This window comes from Gopherus evgoodei, chromosome 11, assembly GCF_007399415.2.
Source record: "Gopherus evgoodei ecotype Sinaloan lineage chromosome 11, rGopEvg1_v1.p, whole genome shotgun sequence".
NCBI lineage: Eukaryota > Metazoa > Chordata > Testudines > Testudinidae > Gopherus > Gopherus evgoodei.
In genome coordinates, this window is record NC_044332.1 from 21,278,379 (window position 1) to 21,301,194 (window position 22,816).

The following is a 22,816-nucleotide window of genomic DNA, read 5'->3' on the forward strand; positions in this document are numbered from 1 at the left end:
CAACCTTTCGGAAGTGATGTGCCACGTCTTCATTTATTCACTCTAGTTTAAGGTTTTGTGTGCCAGTAATACATTTTAACGTTTTTAGAAGGTCTCTTTCTAGAAGTCTGTAATGCATAACTAAACTATTGTTGAATGTAAAGTAAATAAGGTTTTTAAAATGTTTAAGAAGGTTCATATAACATTAAGTTAAAATGCAGAGCCCCTCTGGACTGGTGGCCAGGACCTAGGCAGTGTGAGTGCCACTGAAAATCAGCTCGCATGCCACAGGTTACCTACCCCTGCTATACACTAAAAATGCCTCAAGAGTGGGAAGAACATCCGGATGGAATTAGCTTCTATATCTTCATAAAATAGTTACTTTTACTTCCTTTTAATTATTCCTAAATTCATCAGTGCTGTAATTGGCATTTATCCGCCTGGGTTAGTTCGTTGTTATTTGTCCACATGGTTATTTTTCAGTGGCGCTGGCATGGAGCTCGCAGAGGGCGAGTGCTCGGCACTTCTGAACATCAGCCCTGTATGTTTGTTGTAGGTGCAAACCCCCAAGGTGAGGGAGAGTGTCGGCCGGTCTGTACCCACTGTGGGGTTCCCTGGTGGAAGGAGTCAGCGTGGGTAAAGTTTCTGCATAGATTTTACTGTTCCGTTTGCTCAATCTATTTTTAAACGAACCTCTCTGTCTCGTGACAGCGGTGTCTAGCTGCTCACCCCGCAGTCTCACGGGCTGCCGTGTAGTTACTATGGCAGGCAATGGGTTCGGGTACTGCTGGGTGCCGCAGCCCTCAGTCAGGGCAGCCCCGGGTTAGATTTATTCTGCCCCGCAGCGTGGAGTTCTCGGGCCCGTCTCTGCACACGCCTGTGGCCGGTGCCCCCGGGACCGGGCCAGGGGGCGGCGCGTGCAGAGGCGCTCGGGGCAGTTTCCCGCCTCCCCGCCCCCGAGGGCGCGGGCCGCGCGCTGGGGCAAGCGGCCGTTGCCGAGGTTAGTGAGGCGCGGGACGGCGCGATGTCGGCTCCCGGGGCGAGGGACTCCGTCTTCTCGGCCTCCCTGTTCCCCTCCGGCCGCAGCTCCGGCCGGCTCGGCTCGGTGGATTCGGTGCTGGGGAGCTTCAGCCGCGAGGGGGCCAAGGGCGGCAGGGTGCGGTCCCTGCTGAAGGTGAGATGCGGGGTGGGCGTGAGTGAGTGAGGGCGGCGGGTGGCCGGGTCGGAGAGGGGGCGTGAGGGCGGGGCGCGGGGGTGGGTGAGGGCGGCGGGTGGCTGGCTCGGAGAGGGGGCGTGAGGGCGGGGCGCGGGGGTGAGTGAGGGCGGCGGGTGGCTGGCTTGGAGAGGGGGTGTGAGGGCAGGGCGCGGGGGTGGGTGAGGGCGGCGGGTGGCTGGCTTGGAGGGGTGCAGGGATATTAGTGGGTATTGTTTGACTGGGGTGTTGAAGTGACGGGGGGAGGTTAGAGGGAGGGAGGTGAGCGCAGGGTGCAAGTGGGGGATTAAAGGGAGGATGTGGAGGGTGGGTTGTGGGGGTGTGGAGGGCTGGTGAGGTGTGGGGGTGTTGGAGGGTGGGGTGTGGAGGGGTGGTGAGGTGTGGGGGTGTTAGAGGGCAGGGTGTAGAGGGCTGGTGAGGTGTGGGGGTGTTAGAGGGCAGGGTGTGGAGGTGTGGAGGGCTGGTGAGGTGTGGGGTGTTGGAGGGTGGGTTGTGGGGGTGTGGAGGGCTGGTGAGGTGTGGGGGTGTTGGAGGGTGGGGTGTGGAGGGCTGGTGAGGTGTGTGGGGTGTTGGAGGGCAGGCTGTGGAGGTGTGGAGGGCTGGTGAGGTGTGGGGGTGTTGGAGGGCGAGGTATGGGGGGCTGGTGAGGTGTGGGGGTGTTGGAGGGCGAGGTGTGGGGGCTGGCGAGGTGTGGGGGTGTTGGAGTGCGGGGTGTGGAGGGCTGGTGAGGTGTGGGGGTGTTGGAGGGCGGGGTGTGGAAGGCTGGTGAGGTGTGGGGGTGTTGGAGGGAGTGGTGTGGAGGGCTGGTGAGGTGTGGGGGTGTTGGAGGGTGGGATGTGGAGGGCTGGTGAGGTGTGGGGGTGTTGGAGGGTGAGGTGTGGAGGTGTTGGAGGGTGGGGTGCAGGGGTGTGAGTGGGTATTGGTAGACTGAGGTGTTGAGGTGAGGGTGGAGGGTTAGAGGGAGGGGGTGAGGGCAGAGTGCGAGTGGGGGGTTAGAGGGAGGGCATGGGTTGGAGAGGCGGGGTGAGGGCAGAGTGTGGGGATGTGGAAGGCAGGGTGTGGGTGTGTGGAGGACTGGTGTGGTGTGAGCGTGTTGGAGGGTGGGGTGCAGGGGTATTAGTGGGTATTAGTGGGTGTTGAGGTGAGGATGGGGGGTTAGAGGGAGGGAGGTGAGGGCAGGGTGTGGGGATGTGGAGGGTTGGTGAGGTATGGGGGTGCTAGAGGGTGGGGTGCAGGGATATGAGTGGGTATTGGTAGACTGGGGTGTTGAAATTGCACTTGGGTATCTCTCCATCTCACACCAGCTGGGCATGCACACACTTGTACCCATTCACACACTCATGCACGCTGTACGTTTCATAGCTCTCAGAAATGGCCTTGAAGAGAAGTTTCACTTCTCAGCAAAAGGCTGTATTTTCTGCGAAAGTATTCTTTGATTAGCTTGGCCATTCACATAAAGGCCTTGTCACTTTACTATTCTCTGTGGACATATACCCAGTATGATGGAGGTACTTACAATGGTGTGAATGGCTAACACATTTTATTTTCATTCATCTACTAATCGAGAAAGTTGAAATTGTGAATATTCATAAGAAAATCAGCCAGAAACTCCTTTTGTTTTCAGCACTAGAGGCTACTGTTACATAGTAATAATTTGAAGTAGTGTCTCCTTATTTTTTAGCAACAAGAAACTCTCATTTGATGTAAGAATATTTCATACAGTAGTTTATCATCAGCAGTTTGTTAGGGCCCTAAAACCTTTTGCCACCAGGTTGTCACATGTTTTGGCTAGTGTTTTATCATTCAATTTTTATGCTAAGAGTCCATCCATTGCACAAGACTGTGTTTTGTCAAAAATGCCTTGTGCTCAGAAGATGTGAAAAAATAGAATTCAGTTTCAAACATATTTTAAAATGTTTGGATTAGGCTTCACCCAAAATAACTTTTTGAATATGGTGGTAGATCAGGGTTCGGCAACCTTTGAGAAGTGGTGTGCCGAGTCTTCATTTATTCACTCTAATTTAAGGTTTCGCGTGCCAGTAATACATTTTAACGTTTTTAGAAGGTCTCTTTCTAGAAGTCTATAATATATAAGTAAACTATTGTTGTATGTAAAGTAAATAATGTTTTTAAAATGTTTAAAAAGCTTCATTTAAAATTAAATTAAAATGCAAAGCCCCCCGGACCGATGGCCGGGACCCAGCATTGTGAGTGCCACTGAAAATCAGCTTGCGTGCTGCCTTTGGCACACGTGCCATAGGTTGCCTACTGCTGTGATAGATGATAACCTATGTGACTATGCTTCTTGAGTGTTGTCTTGTGCATCCCTGTTGTGGGAAAACATGCTTTCTCAATTTCAAAGCTCTTTTACTCTAAGATTGGATAGAGCAACATTTGTGATTGGCCATGAAATGCAGAGGTATGCCCATTAATATACATAGGAATACATATTTAGAGTCCAAACACTAGTGTTAGTATGCTTTCCTATGGAAGAGAGACTCATATTTTTATAGGGTTTTATAGGGTTTTAGATTTTGTTGGTTTTTATTCACTGATGGAGTCATAGGAGTGTTCTCTTATGTTGGAAGCTGTAAAATATACTGGTTTGTTTTTAACCTTCAAATTAATTAGGAAATAGTGTACTGTATTTTCTGTTTGAAAGGGCAATTGCAAAATCTTTTTTTCTTACTTTTGGTAGTTGTTGCAGAAAATCCTGAAGCCATCTGATAAAGGAACTGAACAATCTGCTGACATCCACAGTTTAGTCCCCTGTGGAGATGTGGTATGTACACTACAGACCACTGGTTCTCCGACAGTAGTCTGTGGTACTTGGAGAACTAGCTGGCAATCAATAAAGAGCTGGCTGATCACATAGTGCTGTGATTCTTTCTTGTTTTCAGTTACCAAATTACATTTAAAAACATATAAAAGTAATATTAAGTCAGTGTTTTATGTATTTTTAGTTAAGTATTTGTTCTGGTTGTCACATGGATATTAATGCAATCATAGACTAGAGGGGGGTTGTTCTTATGATTGATAATGAGAGGAGGCGTGATCTATGAGAATCTCTTTATTAAGATATCTGCAAAATGAAGAAGTTTGAGAACCCCTGCATCAAGCTTTTATGTGCTTACAGAGATTTAAAAATTACTATGCAACTCTTAGTAAAATGTAATCACCTGATTTACTTGAATATACTCATTCAGGGATGTCCTTGAAATTGTTCTATATTGCAGAATGCTTATTGATTTTCATTTCCCTAATAAGCTTCTGTGTTCACAGCTGAAGCCAAGAAACTCATTGTTCAGTTTACTGATGAAATATTTTTTTTTGGTCTATGGATCAGGCACTGTACAACTAAAAGGGAGACAGCCCCTGTCTCCAGGAGCTCACTGCCTTTTACAAAGCAACTGCAAACTTTGCCTATATCAAATGGAGATCTAATACCAGATCCATGGATTTGGTCTATAAAAAATGTAAAGAAATATTGTATCACTGTCATAACATTTTTTCCCAGATCTGGACCTTAGCGCCCAAAATATGGGTGTTAGCATGAAAACCTCCAAGCTTAGTTATACAGTGCCTAGCTCACCGTGGTCTCCCCAAAACCTTCCTTGGGGGACCCCCAGAGTCAGATGCCTTAAGTCCTACAACAAAGGGAAATAACCCCCTCCCCTTGTTTCCTGGTTACTTCCTCCCAGGCTCCCCTCCCTGGACGACCCTAGGAGATTCCCTTCTTCCAGTCCTGGAAACACAAGTACCGAGAGAGCTAATCTCTCTCCCCGCCTCACCCAAAGGGTATGCAAAGTCAGGCTTAGTAAATCTAACACAAAGAGATTTTCCCCCTGACTTCTTCCTCCCACCAATTCCCTGGTGAGCTGCAGACTCAATTCCCTGGAGTCCACACTAAAGAAAAACTCCAACAGGTCTTAAAAAGAAAGCTTTATATAAAAAAAGAAAGAAAAAGACATTAAAATAGTCTCTGTAATAAGATGACAATATACAGGGTCAATTGCTTAAAGGAAAAAAATGAATAAACAGCCTTATCCAAAAAGAATACAATTTAACACATTCCAGCAACTACACACATGTAAATACAAAAGAAAACAATATAAACCTATTGTCTTACTATCCTTGTACTTACAACTTGGAAACAGAAGATTAGAAAGCCAGGAGATAGAAAAAATCACTCTCAGAGCCGAGATGGCACAGACACAAGACAAAGAACAAAGAACTCACACCCAAAACTTCCCTCCACCCACATTTGAAAAAGTCTTGTTTCCTGATTGGTCCTCTGGTCAGGTGTTTGGTTCCCTGTGTTAACCCTTTACGGGTAAAAGAACATTAACCCTTAGCTATCTGTTTATGACAATCACTCAAAACCAAATTATTTAATGTTTTATTTAAAACATTGTTAAAGAAGCAATAATACTTTGCCTAAAGTATAGGCATGTTTGGATTGTTTCCTGTATGGTCTCCAAAAAGTGTCATTTATTCACCATCCCTGTATACTTTGTAGTGCCTTTTTGCTTTTTAAAATTGCTGTCATTGCTTAATTTTTCTCCCTGTCTAGTTTTGAAACTTCTGTATCTCTGAGCAGTATATTTTACATTTTTAAAAAGAGTAATGGAATTCTACATAGACTAAATCCTGAAATATTTCCCTAGGCAAAATTGAATAAAGAATCCAGGATTTGGCCTAATGGTTAGGGGAAAAAGGTTTGCTGGAAGCATGTAATTTTTTTGAAACCCTGTATTTCGTCTCACCATTTTATAAAGACGAAGTTACTACATTGTTTTGCCACAAAGCAACAAATGCATTTACAAATGACTTCTTGTGTTAAGAAGTGCCTATAACAAATTGCTGTATCAGGACCTACAGAAAGTTTCAAGATTTTTATGGGATTAATTTATCACTTGTCCTTTTTTGGGTTTCATTAGGTTGGTTGCCTGGCTGTTCATGTGAAGGTGTGCAAAGATTTTACATCAAAATGTATCCTTTTTCTATTTCCCTACCCTCTGCTAAGCATATTTTCCTCTCTCTTTGCACTGACCACATCTTTAGAGTATTCTGGCAGGGAAGTATAGAGCATCTCACTCTATAGGTTCTTGCAGTTCACTTAAGAGATAATGCTTTCTTTCTCTAGCTACTGAGTTTGACATTCATTTAGTGCGTGAACTTATGAGGAATTTAGCAATGAGCCAGAGTCCAGTAATAGAATCCTAAGGAGACTCTCACTGAGTAGACTTCCTTGTTTATGTACTGTAGGAATAAAAGACACATTTACATGGAGAGAACAATTGTAATTTTAAAAAGCAAAAATATTTAATTATTAGGATTGTTATATAACAATCAGTACTCTATCTAGACTGAAATTTTGACTCATGGAAGGGTGACAAATTACTTTTAAACCATTTACATTGTTACTGTTAGTTACCAGAAGATATCTGGGAAATCTTAAGTACAGTATTTCAGGCAGTCTACACAAAACTTCATGTTTGAGTAAATAGTATGTTGCTCACATTTTAAGTGATGTTATTTTTTATTGTTAAATAAATGAAAACAATATATAATAAATAGAGCCCTACCAAATTCAGAACCATGAAAAACACATCACGGACTATGAAATCTGGTCTCCCCCCGTGAAATCTGGCCTTTTGTGTGCTTTTACCCTGTACTATACAGATTTCACGGGGGGAGACCAGCCTTTCGTAAGGTGGGGGTCCTGAACCAAAAGGGAGCTGCAGAGGGGTCTCATGATTATTTTTGGGGGTAATGGTACTGTCAACCTTACTTCTGCGCTGCCTTCAGAGCTGGGTGGCCAGAGAGCAGCAGCTGTTGACCAGGCACCCAGCTCTGAAGGCAACGCCCTACCAGCAGCAGTGCAGAAGTAAGGCTGGCAATACCATACCATGCCGCCCTAACTTCTGCGCTGCTGCCTTCAGAGCTGGGTAGCTGGAGAGTGGTGGCCAATGACTGAGGGCCTAGCTTGTTACCAGATCTACCAGGTACTTTGGGGTATGCTCATTTATTCGGGTTACTCTTTGGGGGGCGGAGGGGTGTTCTGTAATTCTATCAATGTACTGCTTTTGTCACGTGTGTTTTCATATGGAGCTCTACTTCTCCCTTATGCAAATCCCCTCCCAATGGAGCTATCCTGCCGGACCTTGGTTCCCTAGGGCTTGGTTCCTCCAGCCCCAGAACCGGATGAACACACATACACGCATTAACAGAGCAAGTCTGAGCAGACCAGGTCAATCAGCACTTTCAAGCTGACCCCTTGTATGTCCCTAGACTCAACTGGCTGGATCAAGCAGCACTTTCAAGCTTCCCCTCACCCCTTTACGTGCCCCTGGGCTCAATGGACTGGGTCAAGCAGCACTTTGAAGCCGCCACCTTTATGTGTCCCAGATTCAGCAGGTCCCTATCCGCACTCTCACATCACAATTGTACTGATAGTAACCTACTTGATGAGCAAACCCCACAGTATTTTGGGCGCTGCAGGGATCTTTAGCTTAGGTAAAAGAATCATTGCTGTAGAGTAAATGAGGGAAGCTAAAAACACAAAAGAGTAAAGTTCAGCAAGAGAGAGAGAAGCAACCAGCTTAACCATAACCGTTATTTATTGAATAATAGTAATAACTACACAAAGAGGGCTAAACTAACATAACGTACATTATTAAAGGTTAATACATAAAGTGGAAAGGAAAACAGAGAGAAAGAAGAGGATCTCTCCGCTCCCTGAAGCTTGAACTGTTTGGGGTTCTCAGGTGATGATGGTAGCTCAGGGCCCTGAGGACAGAAGACAGGCACGATCAGTCAGGAGATGGAATCCCAGTGGAACTGATGCAAAGCTTGGTTCTGTGCATCAGAACACTTACTTGAACTTAGGTAGGGGTTTTTGTAGAGAAACAACAGTGGTTCAAGTGAGAACACTAGATTTATTTATGGGTAAACTGATGACTGATATATGCCATCATGCGCCAGCAATGCCCCTCTGCCATGTACGTTGGCCAGACTGGACAGTCTCTACATAAAAGAATAAATGGACACAAATCAGATATCAAGAATTATAACATTCAAAAACCAGTTGGAGAACACTTCAACCTCCCTGGCCATTCAATTATAGACCTAAAAGTCGCAATATTACAACAAAAAACTTCAAAAACAGACTCCAACAAGAGACTGCTGAATTGGAATTAATTTGCAGATTGAACACCATTAAATTAGATTTGAATAAAGACTGGGAGTGGATGGGCCATTACACAAAGTAAAACTACTTCCCCATGCTTATCTCTCCCTTCCCCCCAGCCCCTGGTTCCTTATATCTCCTTATATATTGTCAAGTGCTGGAAATGAACCATTTTCATTACCACTACAAACAGTTATTTTTCTCTCCTGCTGACAACAGCTCACCTTAACTGATCGCTCTCCTTATAATGTGTATGGTAACACTCATTGTTTCATGTTCCCTGTGTGTATATATATCTTCCTTCTGTATATTTCACTACATGCATCCGATGAAGTGAGCTGTAGCCCACGAAAGCTTATGCTACAATAAATTTGTTAGTCTCTAAGGTGCTACAAATACTCCTATTCTTTTTGAAGACTCAAGCATTTTCTTTAGGCTAGACAGTAGGAGTTGATCACTCTTGGCTATGGGTGGTGGTTTCTTCCAGGGAGCTCACAATGCAGCTAGGCTGCTTCAGTATTTTGGATATCAATCAAGGATTTATTACTAGAATTGGTCAGATAACTGCTGAGCTGGGTGTGGGCAGGCATAAGTTCATTAACATCTGGAGCAGAGATTCCTATGATGCAGTGCTTCCCTCTTTTTCTGGTCCCAGAGTTCAGTGTAGTTCTCGGTTCTTCATTCTGTATGCTAATCCATGTCCCATCTTTCATACAGATGAGGCTAGGGGAGTTGTCTCTGCTCTCCATTCTGTGTGCAAATGGCGATGTCTTAATCTTGTCATCCTTGTCAGGAGAGGTCTAGGTGTGTCTCCCAACGCCCTTCTCTGCTCTCTGCAAACCTTTTCTCTGATCAGTCTTGGTTCAAACAGAGACCGGGGTGGGGGTGTCCCTCATGAGTCAGATAGGCCAGACACTGCGCCCTGGTTCCCCAGAAACAAAGAGCTGACTGGTATCAAGCTCTGCAGGCAGCAGCACAGAAGTAAGGATGGCAATACCATGCCATGCTATCCTTACCTCTGCGCTGCTGCTGGTGGCAGCTCTGCCTTCAGAGCAGCCACCGCTCTCCAGCTGCCCAGCTCTGAAGGTAACGCCACTGTCAGCAGCAGCGCAGAAGTAAGGGTAGTGGTACTGCAATCCCACCTACAATAACCTTTTGACCACCCCTACAACTCCTTTTTGGGTCAGGACCCTTATAATTACAACATTTTGAAATTTCAGATTTAAATAGCTGAAATCATGAAATTTATGATTTTTGAAATTGTTTGACCGTATAATTGACCAAAATGGATTGTGAATTTGGTAGGGCCCTCATAATAAACCTTTGAGAGTTTTATTATTTCTCTTTTCAGGTGTCCCTCCCCCCTCATGAATAGTACCTCAGCTTCCTAACATTACAGTTAATCACAGGCAGTCTGTGGATATGTTTTATTCTGAATGTTTTAATCACAAGTCTCACAGTTCAGTGCACTGCATTCTTCAGTGCGGCAACATCAAAGTAACCTGCCATTAAGTCCCTCTGCCAATTTTTGTGAATTAACAGTCTGATATTAAAAAAATTAATAATGCTGTTTTAATGATATACAAGTGCAATTGAATTACCCATAAAAGGGAAACAGTAAAATTGACAATAGTGAATTCATATTTTGACCACTGCCAGTGGTCAAATATCTGTTTATTTCTGAAAGAAGAAATAGTAATATAATCTTGGTTAAGTGCCAATGTGGGCAGAAAAAGATAAATTTGAATCTTAAAAGTATACCTATGTTTATTAATTGGGTTCGCACACACGCAGTGAGGAGAATTAGATCTTATTGTATATTGCTCATGATTTTCATGGTAGTCACTACCATGTAATAAACCTACTTTACTGTTGCTGACTCACTAAAAAGATCTGTGTTTCCTAAATGAAAGACTTTCAGTCAATATACAGAAAAATACAAACTTGCTGCTTCGCATTACTGTTAACCAAGTCATGAAATGCACAAATCTACAAACTTTCAAATCAAAGAACAGCAGAAAGGACATTGTGATTCATTTTGAAGATGTGAAATATTTTTATGTACAGGTATTATTACAGCTTCTGCTCTTTTATAATGTAATTCTCATTACTGGTTTAATAGCATGATAACACTGAATATCTAGAGCTGCTTTTTCAGGGCAAGGAAGAGGGAATCTCATGTACTGTAGTACTTTGTGACTATTCTTTTTTTTTATCAATGTACATCTCATTGGGGTTCATAAAGTAAAACTGCATTAAAGTCTGCAGGCTCTGCTCCAGTCCCTTAACCACAAGACTGTTTTTCTTCTGCGCAGAGTTGAGAGATTGTTATTGCTATCTGGTCGAGGGAGGATGAATTGGAGACTATTCTCTGGTTGAGTAGGGTGCACATACATCATAATATCGTAGAAATCATTGGAGTTACATTGGTGTAAAGCTGGTCTAATGGATTGGTGAGTCAGGCCCGCAGTGTTCGCTTGGTGCTTTACATTCATTTGTCAAGTATGGTACAGTGTACTGGGGATATGTGGCTTATTCTGTCATTGATCAAGCTAAATTGTGAACAGGCATACAGTTGTTTCATGGTTTAGATTGGAGAGTGGAGGGAATAAAAAGAAAGATTTAAGATTGTTTTGCGTAGTAAAATTCTGCATTTCCATGCTTTCCAATATTTGATTTAAGTATAATCTTAACTTTGAATTTCTGGGCTTCCAGATATTTGTATTTTTTTTAATTGCAATGTTTTATTAAGATATTTTCCCTCTGAAGTTATTGATATATATTTACAACCTTATATCGAGCTTAACTTGTTTTGATGTGGAATTTTTTTTGGCTTGTTTTTAAGAATAACATAGTGATATGTAGGGTATATGTTACTAAAAACGCACTCTTAGCTCTAATGTAGCCAATTCCACCACACCATACCATCTTTGTTGACCTAAGCACACTTAATCTGGGCTGTGCCTACTGGGAAGGTGGAAGGTGGTGGGATTGATGTGAAGCATGACTGGGTGATATGGGGGAAGTCAGAATGCCTTTGCTAGTGGGTGCGATGGGATTCTCCATTTAGCCTTTGCTGTGGAGCATAAATTCCTATTATTGAAAAATTACCCCTTTTGACCCAAGTGGTAAGCCAAAATTTAGGGTGTTTGGGGTTGTTTCCTTTAGGAGAAATTGATGATACTCAGATGTTTCTTTGATGCAGTCCTGTTTACTTACAAAGAAAGTGCACAAAGTCCTGTTTCTCTGAAAGCAGTAAGGTCAAACAGCAGGAGGCAGTTTCCTTGCTGATAATTCCAAGCCTGCATTTCCAGACGCTATTCTGCCCCCAAACCCTTTTTCTTAGCTTTCTATCAGACCCATGCTACCAATTCTTCTCTTACTGTCTCCTGGCTTTCTGCCTGCCTCTGACATGCAACTGCAGTTCAGTTAATTGCCAGTCCCTGCATTTATTATCCCTCAACACATCCTGTTGGACCAGATGGCTCCTACTGCCCTGATCTTGTGCAAAGTCTACTCCTTTGTTGGAAGTTTCCATTATTTCAACTATTACAGTACTAAACAGAGGGGCATTTAATTGTTCTCTCATTTAGCCTAAATGGAAGGTGCCTGCTACCATGCCATCAGTTTCAAAAAGATCTGTGAGTGCCCAGCCTTCGCTTGTTCCCCTCAGAACTGTGTAGTGAGTGCTGTAGCAAATAGGTCAGTTTACCCTAGATTTAACCCTTTTCTCAGTTGCTCTTGTTGCTCCATGTGGATAGTATGTAGATGTTGTGTTTTAATTTTCAGGTTCCAAGGCGGCAACAGGATGAGCGGAATAGGATTATTCTAGAATTGGTAGGATTTCAAGGTCCAAAAGACTTTCCAAGGTTGCTGGGAAGTGCAACTGTACACCTTTATGAAGTCATTAAGGTGGGTCTGACAAAAGAAAAGATTATCTAGGACATGTTCTAAATTGTTTGTTCCACACATGCTTTGGCAAGTAGTACACAAGATAAACCATACTCACAATATCAGGTGTTTGTACTGAAATGATAGAGCAGTTAATAAAAGAAAGCAGTATTTCCTTATGTAAGTGTCCAGTTGTTAGCTAACTGGGTGATAATGTACAGTAATAATAATAGTTGGTACTTATATTGTTCTTTCTACCTTTGAAGTCCCTACAAAAATGTAATCCTCACAAGACTTGCAAGATATTGTAGATAAATACATTTCAATATCTGTGAGATACTGAGGACTTAAGGCCCGTTTTTCAAACTTGGTTGTCAAAAGTTATTTCCTAAAACAAGTGTTTAGGCACCTAAATATAGAATTGGGTCCCAATCCTACAACAACTGACATGTGCATAACTTTACTTATGTGAGTAGTAGTATTAAAATCTGAGGGACTACATGCATAATGTTAGTCGCGTGTGTTTGCAGGATCTGGGCCTTTGACACCTAATTTTCATCACTCAAGTTTGAAAATCTGGTTCTAAATAACTTTTGTAAAGACAAAAAATGACAGTGGCAAAACTAGGATTTGAACTCACAATCTCAAGATCAGACAACTAGATTGCCTAACTGCCTTTCCATGTAGGCTTCCTTTTATTTGATTTTTAAACTGTAACAATGTGTGGGAAAAGTATGTGGCATGTTCATCTATTGTAGTTCTTCTTCGAGTGATTGCTCATATCCATTCCAGTTAGGTGTGTGCGCCGCGCGTGCACGTTCGTCGGAAACTTTTTACCCTAGCAACTCCAGTGGGCCGGCAGGTCGCCCCCTAGAGTGGCGCCGCCATGGCGCTTGATATATACCCCTGCCGGCCCACCCACTCCTCAGTTCCTTCTTACCGCCATGTCGGTCATTGGAACTGTGGAGCACGGCTTTGCTGTCTTCCACGTCCCTAGCTCTCCTTCGTTGTACTGTTTATATTGTAGTTAGTAGTTAAGTGTAGTTAGTTAAGTAGTAATATAATAAATAGTTGTAAATAATAGTGTAAATATTTGTTAGCCAGTTTGGGCCGTAGCCCTCCCCGGCACCCGGCACCGGGCCCATGCCTGGTTCGCCGGGCTTCAAGCAATGCGCGGCCTGTAAGAAGCCGATGCCGACCAGCGATCCCCACGACGCGTGCCTAAAGTGCCTGGGGGAATCGCACATCTCGGACAAGTGCCGCATTTGTAAGGCTTTTAAGCCTAGGACAAAGAAGGAGAGAGACCAGAGACTGCGGACTCTCCTTATGGAAGCGGCACTCGACCCGGCAGCTTCACAGACCGTCACCTCTACACCGGCACCGGACCGCGCCGGCACCGGAAAGACTCCCCGGCACCGACCTTCCCCGGCACCGGGTCCCGAAGCAAGGCCCTCGAAGTCTGCAACTCCATCCAGGCAGACTCGAGTGGAGCGCCCGGCACCTGCCTCTGCCACGGCACTACTGATGGGAATCCCGTCGACTCCGGGCCCGGAGGGTCCGTTGAGTCTGGTCCTGCCTAGCTCCCCCATAAGATCTGGGGTTGAGCTATTGGTCCCATCGACGCCGGACGCCTTCGCCTCGGCACGGGACCTAATTGCCCTGACTGAGCCAACTCAGCCTCCACCCCCGGTACCTCCGGTGCGGGTTGTGTCCAGAGGCAAACCGACGATGAGAGCGCTGTCGAGGTCCTGTCACCGTGGTCGCTCCAGATCCCGGCACCGCTCGCAGTCCCGGCACCGCTCCCCTCGGCGGTACCGGTCGCACTCGCAGCACCGGTCGTCCTCCAGACAGTCCCGGTCTGGCTCTAGTCATCGATACCGGCACCGGGACTCTAGGAGCCGTTCCCGCCATCGATCAGCTCCCCGGTCGACCTCCCGGCACCGAGCTGGTGGCAGGTCCCGGTCCCGGTCGACCTCCCGGCACCGCGTCGGTGGCAGGTCCCGGTCCCGGTCCCGATCCCGGCACCGAGTCAGCGGCCGGTACCGGTCCCGATCCCGGCACCGAGTCCAAGACAGACCCCGGTCCCGATCCCGGCACCGGTATGACTCCCGGTACCGGTTCCCGGCACCGAGAACATCTTCGGCGCCAGGACGAGGAGATTCTTACCAGCCGCGGTTGGCCCCTCCATGGCCTTCCAGACAGCCGTCTGTGTCGTCGCAGGCAGACAGTGTTTACGCACTGGGCACAGACAGGCAAGCGGCTCTTTTTCAAGACCCTTCTCAACAGGACCAGGAACCGCAGCAGTGGGGGTTCTGGACACCCTGGGCGTATCACCAAGCTCAGGGCCCCCAGCAGCTTCCTCCTAGGCCTGCGACGACGGAGCACAGGGCGCCGGAGGCGTCGCTGTCTCGCCCCCCCCCCCTTCCTGGACGGAGAGGACGGGTCAAAACAGCAAGACCCTGAGCTCCCTCCGGAGTCAGAGGCAAGGGCTCAGACAGACCCCCCGCTGGACACTCTCTTGCCAGGGGTCTCCTCATCGTCTTCTCCCGATGAGGCTGTGGCAGGCACCTCTTCCTCTAGCCCTCCTCCACTAGATCTCAGGGCACATCAGGACCTCCTCAGGCGCGTAGCGCAGAACTTGAGCCTGCAAGCTGAGGAGGTTTCCGAGATCGAGGATCCTGTCGTCAGCATCCTCTCCTCTGATGCTCCCACCAGGGTCGCCCTGCCCTTTATTCGGACGATCCAAGCCAACGCCAATACGATCTGGCAATCGCCGGCCTCCATCCCCCCTATTGCACGGGGCGTCGAGCGGAAGTACATGGCCCCCTCCAAGGGCTATGAGTACCTCCACGTTCACCCGACGTGGTGCAGTCGGTGAATGAGAGGGAGCGTCATGGACAAGAAGCCCCAGCTCCCAAATCCAAGGAGGCCAGGCATATGGACCTCCTCGGCCGCAAGGTCTATTCGGCGGGGGCCCTTCAGCTCAGGGTGTTCAACCAGCAAGCCCTTCTTAGCCGCTACTCCTTTAACTCTTGGGTGGCAGCGGATAAGTTTAAAGAGCTGTTGCCACAGGAGGCGCGTCAAGAATTTGCGGCAATTCTTGACGAGGGCAAGAAGGTTGCAAGAACCTCGTTGCAGGCCTCCTTGGACGCTGCGGACTCGGCTGCTCGTGCCCTCGCCTCGGGGGTGACAATGCGCCGCATCTCCTGGCTTCAGGTTTCTGGCCTTCCACCGGAGCTCCAATATACCATCCAGGACCTCCCGTTCGAAGGCCAGGGCCTGTTCTCGGAGAAGACAGACCCCAGACTAAAAAGTCTGAAGGATAATCGGGTCATTATACGCTCCCTTGGGATGCACACGCCCGGGACGCAACGCAGACCCTTCCGGCTGCAACAACAGCAGCAGCGCCGGCCGTACCCCCAGTTCCGCCAGCGGCAGGACCTCAATAGGCGCCGCGGCAGAAATGGCAGGCGCAGACAGTCGGGGAATCAAGGGGGGCAGAGCCAAAGCTCCTCTAAAGCCCCACCTGGACCCAAACCTTCGTTTTGAAGGTGCGCCCGAGGGCGTAGTACCAGTTTCCCCCACGGATCCTTCCCCCCCGTTTTCCAACCGCCTTTCGTTTTTCCTCCAGGCGTGGACCCAAATAACATCGGACCGCTGGGTCTTACGCACGGTGCAGACGGGATACCGTCTGCAGTTTATGTCTTTTCCTCCCTCCCGCCCCCCACCCTCGTCCCTCTTCAGGGACCCCTCTCACGAGCAATTCCTCCGCCAGAAGGTGCAGACGCTCCTCGACAAAGGAGCCATAGAGGCAGTTCCGGAGAACGAGAAGGGCAAGGGGTTTTATTCCCGCTACTTTCTGATCCCCAAGGCCAAGGGAGGCCTCAGACCCATCCTCGACCTGCAGGAACTCAACAAATATCTGGTGAAGTTGAAGTTCCGCATGGTATCCCTGGGGACCATTATCCCATCTCTGGATCCTGGAGACTGGTATGCCTGTGGTATGCCATATGGCCACACCACAGGCGTTTCCTTCGGTTTGTGGTCGACCGCCATCACTACCAATTCACGGTCCTCCCGTTTGGCCTCTCTACGGCCCCGAGGGTATTCACCAAATGCATGGCTGTTGTTGTCGCACATCTTCGACACAGTCGCATTCACGTGTTCCCTTACCTCGACGATTGGCTGATTCGGGGCACCTCAGAGCTGCAGGTCCGCAGCCACGTCCGCAGGATCACTGGCCTGTTTGCTACCTTGGGCCTCATGATCAATGTGGACAAGTCCACTCTGCTCCCCTCGCAGAGGGTAGAGTTCATTGGGGCCGTCCTGGACTTCACTTTGGCCAGGGCCCTTCTACCGTTGCCCAGGTTCCAGTCGCTGTCGACCATCGTTCAGCGCTTGCTGGCGGCCCCCTTGACCTCTATAAGGACATGCCTAACCCTGTTAGGCCACATGGCGGCCTGCACGTTTGTGACAGGGTATCCACGACTCCGCATGAGGCCCCTCCAATCTTGGCTCATCGCACAATACCGGCCGGCCAGACAGTCGCTAGACACGCTTGTCACAATCCCCCAGGGGGTGTTGGATTCCCTCGGCTGGTGGCTAGACCAGTCCGTCGTGTGTGCGGGGCTCCCATTTCACCCATCTCAGCCCTCGGTGTCCCTAACAACGGATGCCTCAGATCTCGGCTGGGGGGCCCACCTGGGAACCCTGAGGACACAGGGCCTGTGGTCCCCGCAGGAGGTGGATCTACACATCAACATGCGGGAGTTGAGAGCGGTCCGCCTTGCTTGTCAAACGTTCTGTCACCAGCTTCAAGGTCGTTGTGTCGCTGTATTCACCGACAACACGACGACCATGTACTATATCAACAAGCAGGGCGGCACCAGATCCTCTCCCCTATGTCACGAGGCGATGCGACTCTGGGACTTTTGTATAGCCCACTCCATTCACCTCACGGCTTCCTTCCTCCCCGGAGTACGGAACACGCTGGCGGACCGCCTGAGCAGATCCTTCCTCTCGCACGAGTGGTCCCTCCGCCCGGACGTCGCCCTCTCGATCTTCCAGAGGTGGAGTTGCCCCGGGTGGACCTCTTCGCATCCAGGGGGAACAGGAAATGCCAGGCGTTCTGCTCCTTTCAGGGCCGGGAACCCGGGTCTATAGTGGACACCTTCCTTATTCCGTGGACGACCCACTTGTTCTACGCGTTCCCTCCATTCCCACTAGTCCACAAGGTCCTTCTGAAGGTGCGCAGGGACAGGGCCCACGTGATTATGGTAGCCCCAGCGTGGCCCAGGCAGCATTGGTACCCCATGTTGCTGGACCTGGCCATAGCCAACCCAGTCCCCCTGCCCCTTCACCCGGACCTGATCACCCAGGACCACGGTACTCTCTGTCACCCGGACCTCCAGTCGCTGCACCTAGCAGCGTGGCTCCTGCGTGGCTGACCGGATCCGAGTTACGCTGCTCTACCCCGGTACGTGAGGTACTCTTGGGCAGCAGGAAGCCTTCCACTAGAGCGACGTACTCGGCCAAGTGGAAGCGTTTCTCCTGTTGGTGCACGGAGAGGGTTTTCCTCCCTATGGAAGTTTCGGTCACCAATATATTGGACTATATTTGGTCCCTCAAGCAACAGGGCCTGGCGATATCGTCCCTTCAGGTTCACCTGGCGGCTATCTCCACCTTTCACCCGGGTAGGGATGGCCGCTCCGTTTTCTCTCACCCGACGGTGACTCGATTTCTTAAGGGGCTGGAACGTCTATACCCCAACATCCGACCCCCTGCCCCTACCTGGGATCTTAACCTGGTTCTGACTCGGCTCATGGGGCCCCCCTTTGAGCCGTTAGCGACTTGCTCCCTGCTCTATCTTTCTTGGAAGACTGCCTTTCTAGTAGCCATTACCTCAGCTAGACGGGTGTCGGAACTCCGGGCGCTCATGGTAGATCCCCCGTATACGGTCTTTCATAAAGATAAGGTGCAGCTGAGACCGCACCCTGCCTTTCTCCCCAAGGTGGTCTCAGCCTTTCACGTCAACCAGGAAATCTTCCTCCCGGTTTTTTTCCCGAAGCCTCATTCCTCACGCAGGGAGCAACAACTCCACTCGCTTGATGTCCGTCGGGCTCTCGCGTTTTATGTGGAGAGGACCAAACCCTTCCGCAAATCCCCCCAGCTTTTCGTGGCAGTAGCGGACCGCGTTAAGGGGCTTCCTATTTCCTCGCAGTGGTTATCCTCGTGGGTAACGTCCTGTATCAGGACCTGCTATGACTTGGCTCACGTTCCTACGGGCCGTGTGACTGCGCACTCTACCAGGGCGCAGGCGTCATCGTTGGCTTTCCTCGCCCGCGTGCCCATCCAGGAGATCTGTCGGGCAGCGACCTGGTCATCGGTCCACACCTTTGCTGCCCACTACACCCTGGTCCAGCAGTCCAGAGAGGACGCAGCCTTTGGATCTGCAGTGCTCCATGCCGCGACTTCTCACTCCGACCCCACTGCCTAGGTATGGCTTGGGATTCACCTAACTGGAATGGATATGAGCAATCACTCGAAGAAGAAAAGACGGTTACTCACCTTTGTAACTGTTGTTCTTCAAGATGTGTTGCTCATATCCATTCCACACCCGCCCTCCTTCCCCACTGTCAGAGTAGCCGGCAAGAAGGAACTGAGGAGCGGGTGGGCCGGCAGGGGTATATATCAGGTGCCATGGTGGCGCCACTCTAGGGGGCGACCTGCCAGCCCACTGGAGTTGCTAGGGTAAAAAGTTTCCGACGAACGTGCACGCGCGGCGCGCACACCTAACTGAAATGGATATGAGCAACACATCTCGAAGAACAACAGTTACAAAGGTGAGTAACCGTCTTTTACAAATTTTGTGTATTCCTCTTACATGCTTGGTAATATTCTGCTAGAAAACACTGGTTTTGGAGATTTGTGAATCTAAATATTCCTTTTCTTTTTTTCCCCACTCACCCAGAAAGGCCACTTCATTGAAACATGTGCCATGAGGATTGGAAACACGGTAGGATTTCTTTGGTGAAATTACAAAATAATATACAATGACTTCATGTCATTGCAATATAATTTTAATTGCATACAGATACATGCATATAAATTGAACACTGCATTATAGCCTTCCAGGAGCACTGAATGGTAAAGTGACTAAAATAGAGAGAAAAGGATAGTGAAAGAGAAGAATGGCAAGTAGACCCCAATCCTTGGCTGCAGTAAAACAGCATAGCACCAGTGATGTCATAAGATTCACATACAATGGGTGGGCCATAGTCTACACAGCGGCGCCGGCACAGCTTCATTGACTTCAGAGGAGTTGCATTGATACTACTGACGACAGAATTTAGATAGTCTGCATAATAAGAAAATTTCTACTCTTAAAAGTATTAGGGAGAAGTAATACACAAAAATCAGTCTGTGTAAAACTGGAGTACTAACCTACTCTGCTAGCCAAATGTTTAGGCCATGTGAATTTTCATAACCAACTGAGCCATCTCCAGTTTCTGACACACATTGGTTTGTAGGTTTGGCACTGCAATTCAGGCAAGGATTGAGATTGTGGCAATGCAGGGCCTTACCGTGGCATAACCCTTGAGGGCAACAAAAACGTATCTGCAGAGGAACCCAGAGGTGCCCATTGTATCCACAACATTGGACAGTGCTGAGTGAAAAGAGAGCATAGCCAGGATGATCAGAAAATGCACCAATTCAGTGCATCCCCTTGCAGACTCTGGTGAAGCTCCTATGTTAACCTTGGCAGAAACTAAACTTGCCTTCCCATGCCATAACCCTTGAGGGACATTGGCAGGAGAAGCAATGCCTGCTCTTTCCCCATGATGAATTTACCTACCATGGGGCAGATGAATCTAGCCCATTGTGTCTATGCAATATGGAGAATACAGATATTATCATTATTTATGACCCATAGCAGTATGAAACAAAGTACATACAGTTTATGCTACTTTATGTACTCTTAAATGTGTATGGTGTTTTATGACAGGTTAGACAGATTAAACACTATGAGTTTTTGGTACATTATCCTTTTATAGGCAAAGTCCATGAGTGAATATGGGTTTTCTGAATTCAGTGCTCAGATGAATGTGTGTATTATCAGGAGCAGTGGTAAACAAGCATTCAAGGCAGTCTTACCTTCTGGCTACCCTGAAGGATAAGGAGTACAGAGACTGAACTTGTATAGTAGAAAGGTTTATGCCGCTGCAAGCCTTCAAATAAGGGTGTCAAATGACCAGGGCTGGCCTTACCCATATGCAAAGTATGCAGCTGCAGGCCCTGCTCCGTCTCTTCCCCACGGCCCCCGCCCATGCTCCACCCCAGCCCTGCCTCTTCCCACCCCTACTTTGCCCCAGCCCCTGCTCTGCCTCTGCCCTGCCTCTTCCTGCCCCTGCTCTGCCCCAGGGTCACCCCACTCCACTGAGGACTGCAACGGGGTGGGCCTGCATTCACTGGTGTCGGTAAGCAGAGCGACCTGGCCCCAGCCTGCTCTGCTCCCTGGCTCCCAGCCACGCTGCCAGTGAGTACTGGGGGGCAGTTCCCCCCTACCCCTCAAGCCCCAAGGCTGAGAGCCAAGGGAGCAGAATGGAGCAGGCTGGGCCTGGGTCACTCCACTTACCACCACCCCATGAGTGTGAGGTTGGGCCTGCCTTGTACTCACAGGGCGGCAGGAAGTGGAGCGACCCGGCCCCAACCTGCTCCGCTTCACCAGCTCATGGATTTGGTGGCGTGCTTGCAGGAGGTCCGCTGGTGCCGCTCCATCAGCGTTCCCATCACCGAATTGCTGCCGAAGCCGCAGGACTGGCAGGCTGCTTGCAGGCACACCACCGAAAGCCGCCTGCCTGCTGCCCTCACAGCGACTGGCAGGCCGCGCCCCCCGCAGCTTGCCATCCCAAGCACGCGCTTGCTGCGCTGGTGCCTGGAGCCGCGCCTGTCTCTGGGTCCATAGCGGGATGGGGACCAGGTGCACGCAGGCACCTCGGGCGAGGCTGGCCACCCTGCTCCCCCTCGCAGGCTTAGCTGTCGCATCGGGCTGGGTGCGCTACGCGGAGAGGGCAGCAGCCGCCGGGCCAGTTCCCCCTGCTCTGCCCCCACGGGGCTTGCCCCAGCTGATGTGGTTGAGCAAGTGTGAGCGCTTCCATGTGCCAGCTCCCTGGGTCCTAGCGCCCGTCCTGGTGTGGTGCATGGCTCAGTGTGGGAGTCCCAGGGGTGATTAGGGATGTGGAGGGGTTGGATGGGTCCGGGGTTCTGAGGAGTCAGTCAGGGGGCAGGAAGTAGGTGGGGGTTGGATGGGGGCAGGGCTATTTGCTGACTATTAATAATGGAGATGCTCGAGGCCAAAGCAAGTCTGATATAATGCGGTTTCACCTATAACGCGGTAAGATTTTTTGACTCCTGAGGACAGTGTTATATCGGGGTAGAGGTGCACTACTCTGTTACTCAGTATTGCAGTCTCTCTTCATTTAGTCTGAATGACTTGTAAATAAACTGCTGGTGAGTCACCTACAGTGGAATACATATTTGCACAGTCACTCAAAGGAGAAAAAAATGCACTTACCTGTACACTAACTGTTTATTCTTTGAGATATATTGTGCATATGTACACTCCATGACCCTCCCATCTTCCCTGCAGCTTTGGATTTAGTTTACGAGCTGTGCGAAGGAACAGAGAGGGAGATGGTGACCACACCTCTTTATACCCTCAGCTTGGTACAAAAGGATAGCAGGGGTGCACGTACTACCCAGTGGTATGATGAGTACAAGTCTCTGACTCAAGTACATTGGGTGCATGTACTCCTACAGTGGAATGTACACATGCAACACAACTTGAGGAAGACAGGAAAGTAACTGTGAAGATTTTTTTATCCTTAATAGGAATTGCCTATTAAATAAGTAACGTGTTAATAAAAAGGGTATGTCATGTATTTTTCCCTTTGCTTACCATACTTGTACTTGTTTACTGTGGAACTTATTTGTAAATGTATTTGCTGTAAGAGTTAATTACTTGTTACATTTAAAAGAAAAAAAGTTACATTTTCAGGTTTTCTGCACAGCGGAAGTGGAGTTTATGTTCTGCTATGGAAGTTTCGGATATGGCTACTCGCACCAGGTTAGGACCTCTTTTTTTTTTTTTTTTTTTTTTTTTCTTTTTCATCTGTTATAATTTTGGACTAGAGCTATTCCATTCCAAAATTCAGACATTTATAACTTCCATAAAAATTTGTATTTGGGGATGATATTTTTCAAACTTGGATTAATCCTTATGTTGAATATTTTTGTAAAGATTGAACAAAATACATTGATATGGTATTTGAGTGAGATGAAGATAAGAAAAGTTGTATGCTTAAAACTATATGATATATATGGTGTTCATCTAGCTAGCAAATAAATTATAACAGTATAACTTGAGTTTTTGTACTCTTGATACACTTTCACTGGGTGTATATATCCCATGCTGGCATGAGGTCTAAGGGTTAATGCAGCAACTACCAGCCAGTGCTGACTGGCACATCCTCGCAGCAACT

At 48.2% G+C, this 22,816-nt stretch overlaps 1 protein-coding gene across 1 annotated transcript in view; it reads left to right on the top strand.

The window, feature by feature from the left end:
- Positions 1 to 1,003: 1,003 nt before the first annotated feature.
- The window catches only part of C2CD6 (C2 calcium dependent domain containing 6), a 43,302-nt gene continuing 21,489 nt past the window's right edge, over positions 1,004 to 22,816 (top strand). The window contains exons 1-7 of the mRNA XM_030580556.1: positions 1,004 to 1,153; positions 3,891 to 3,974; positions 6,133 to 6,184; positions 10,306 to 10,451; positions 12,174 to 12,296; positions 19,246 to 19,290; positions 22,333 to 22,401. Of these exons, the coding sequence (XP_030436416.1) occupies positions 1,004 to 1,153; positions 3,891 to 3,974; positions 6,133 to 6,184; positions 10,306 to 10,451; positions 12,174 to 12,296; positions 19,246 to 19,290; positions 22,333 to 22,401 (669 nt within the window). The remainder of the gene's footprint in view (positions 1,154 to 3,890; positions 3,975 to 6,132; positions 6,185 to 10,305; positions 10,452 to 12,173; positions 12,297 to 19,245; positions 19,291 to 22,332; positions 22,402 to 22,816) is intronic.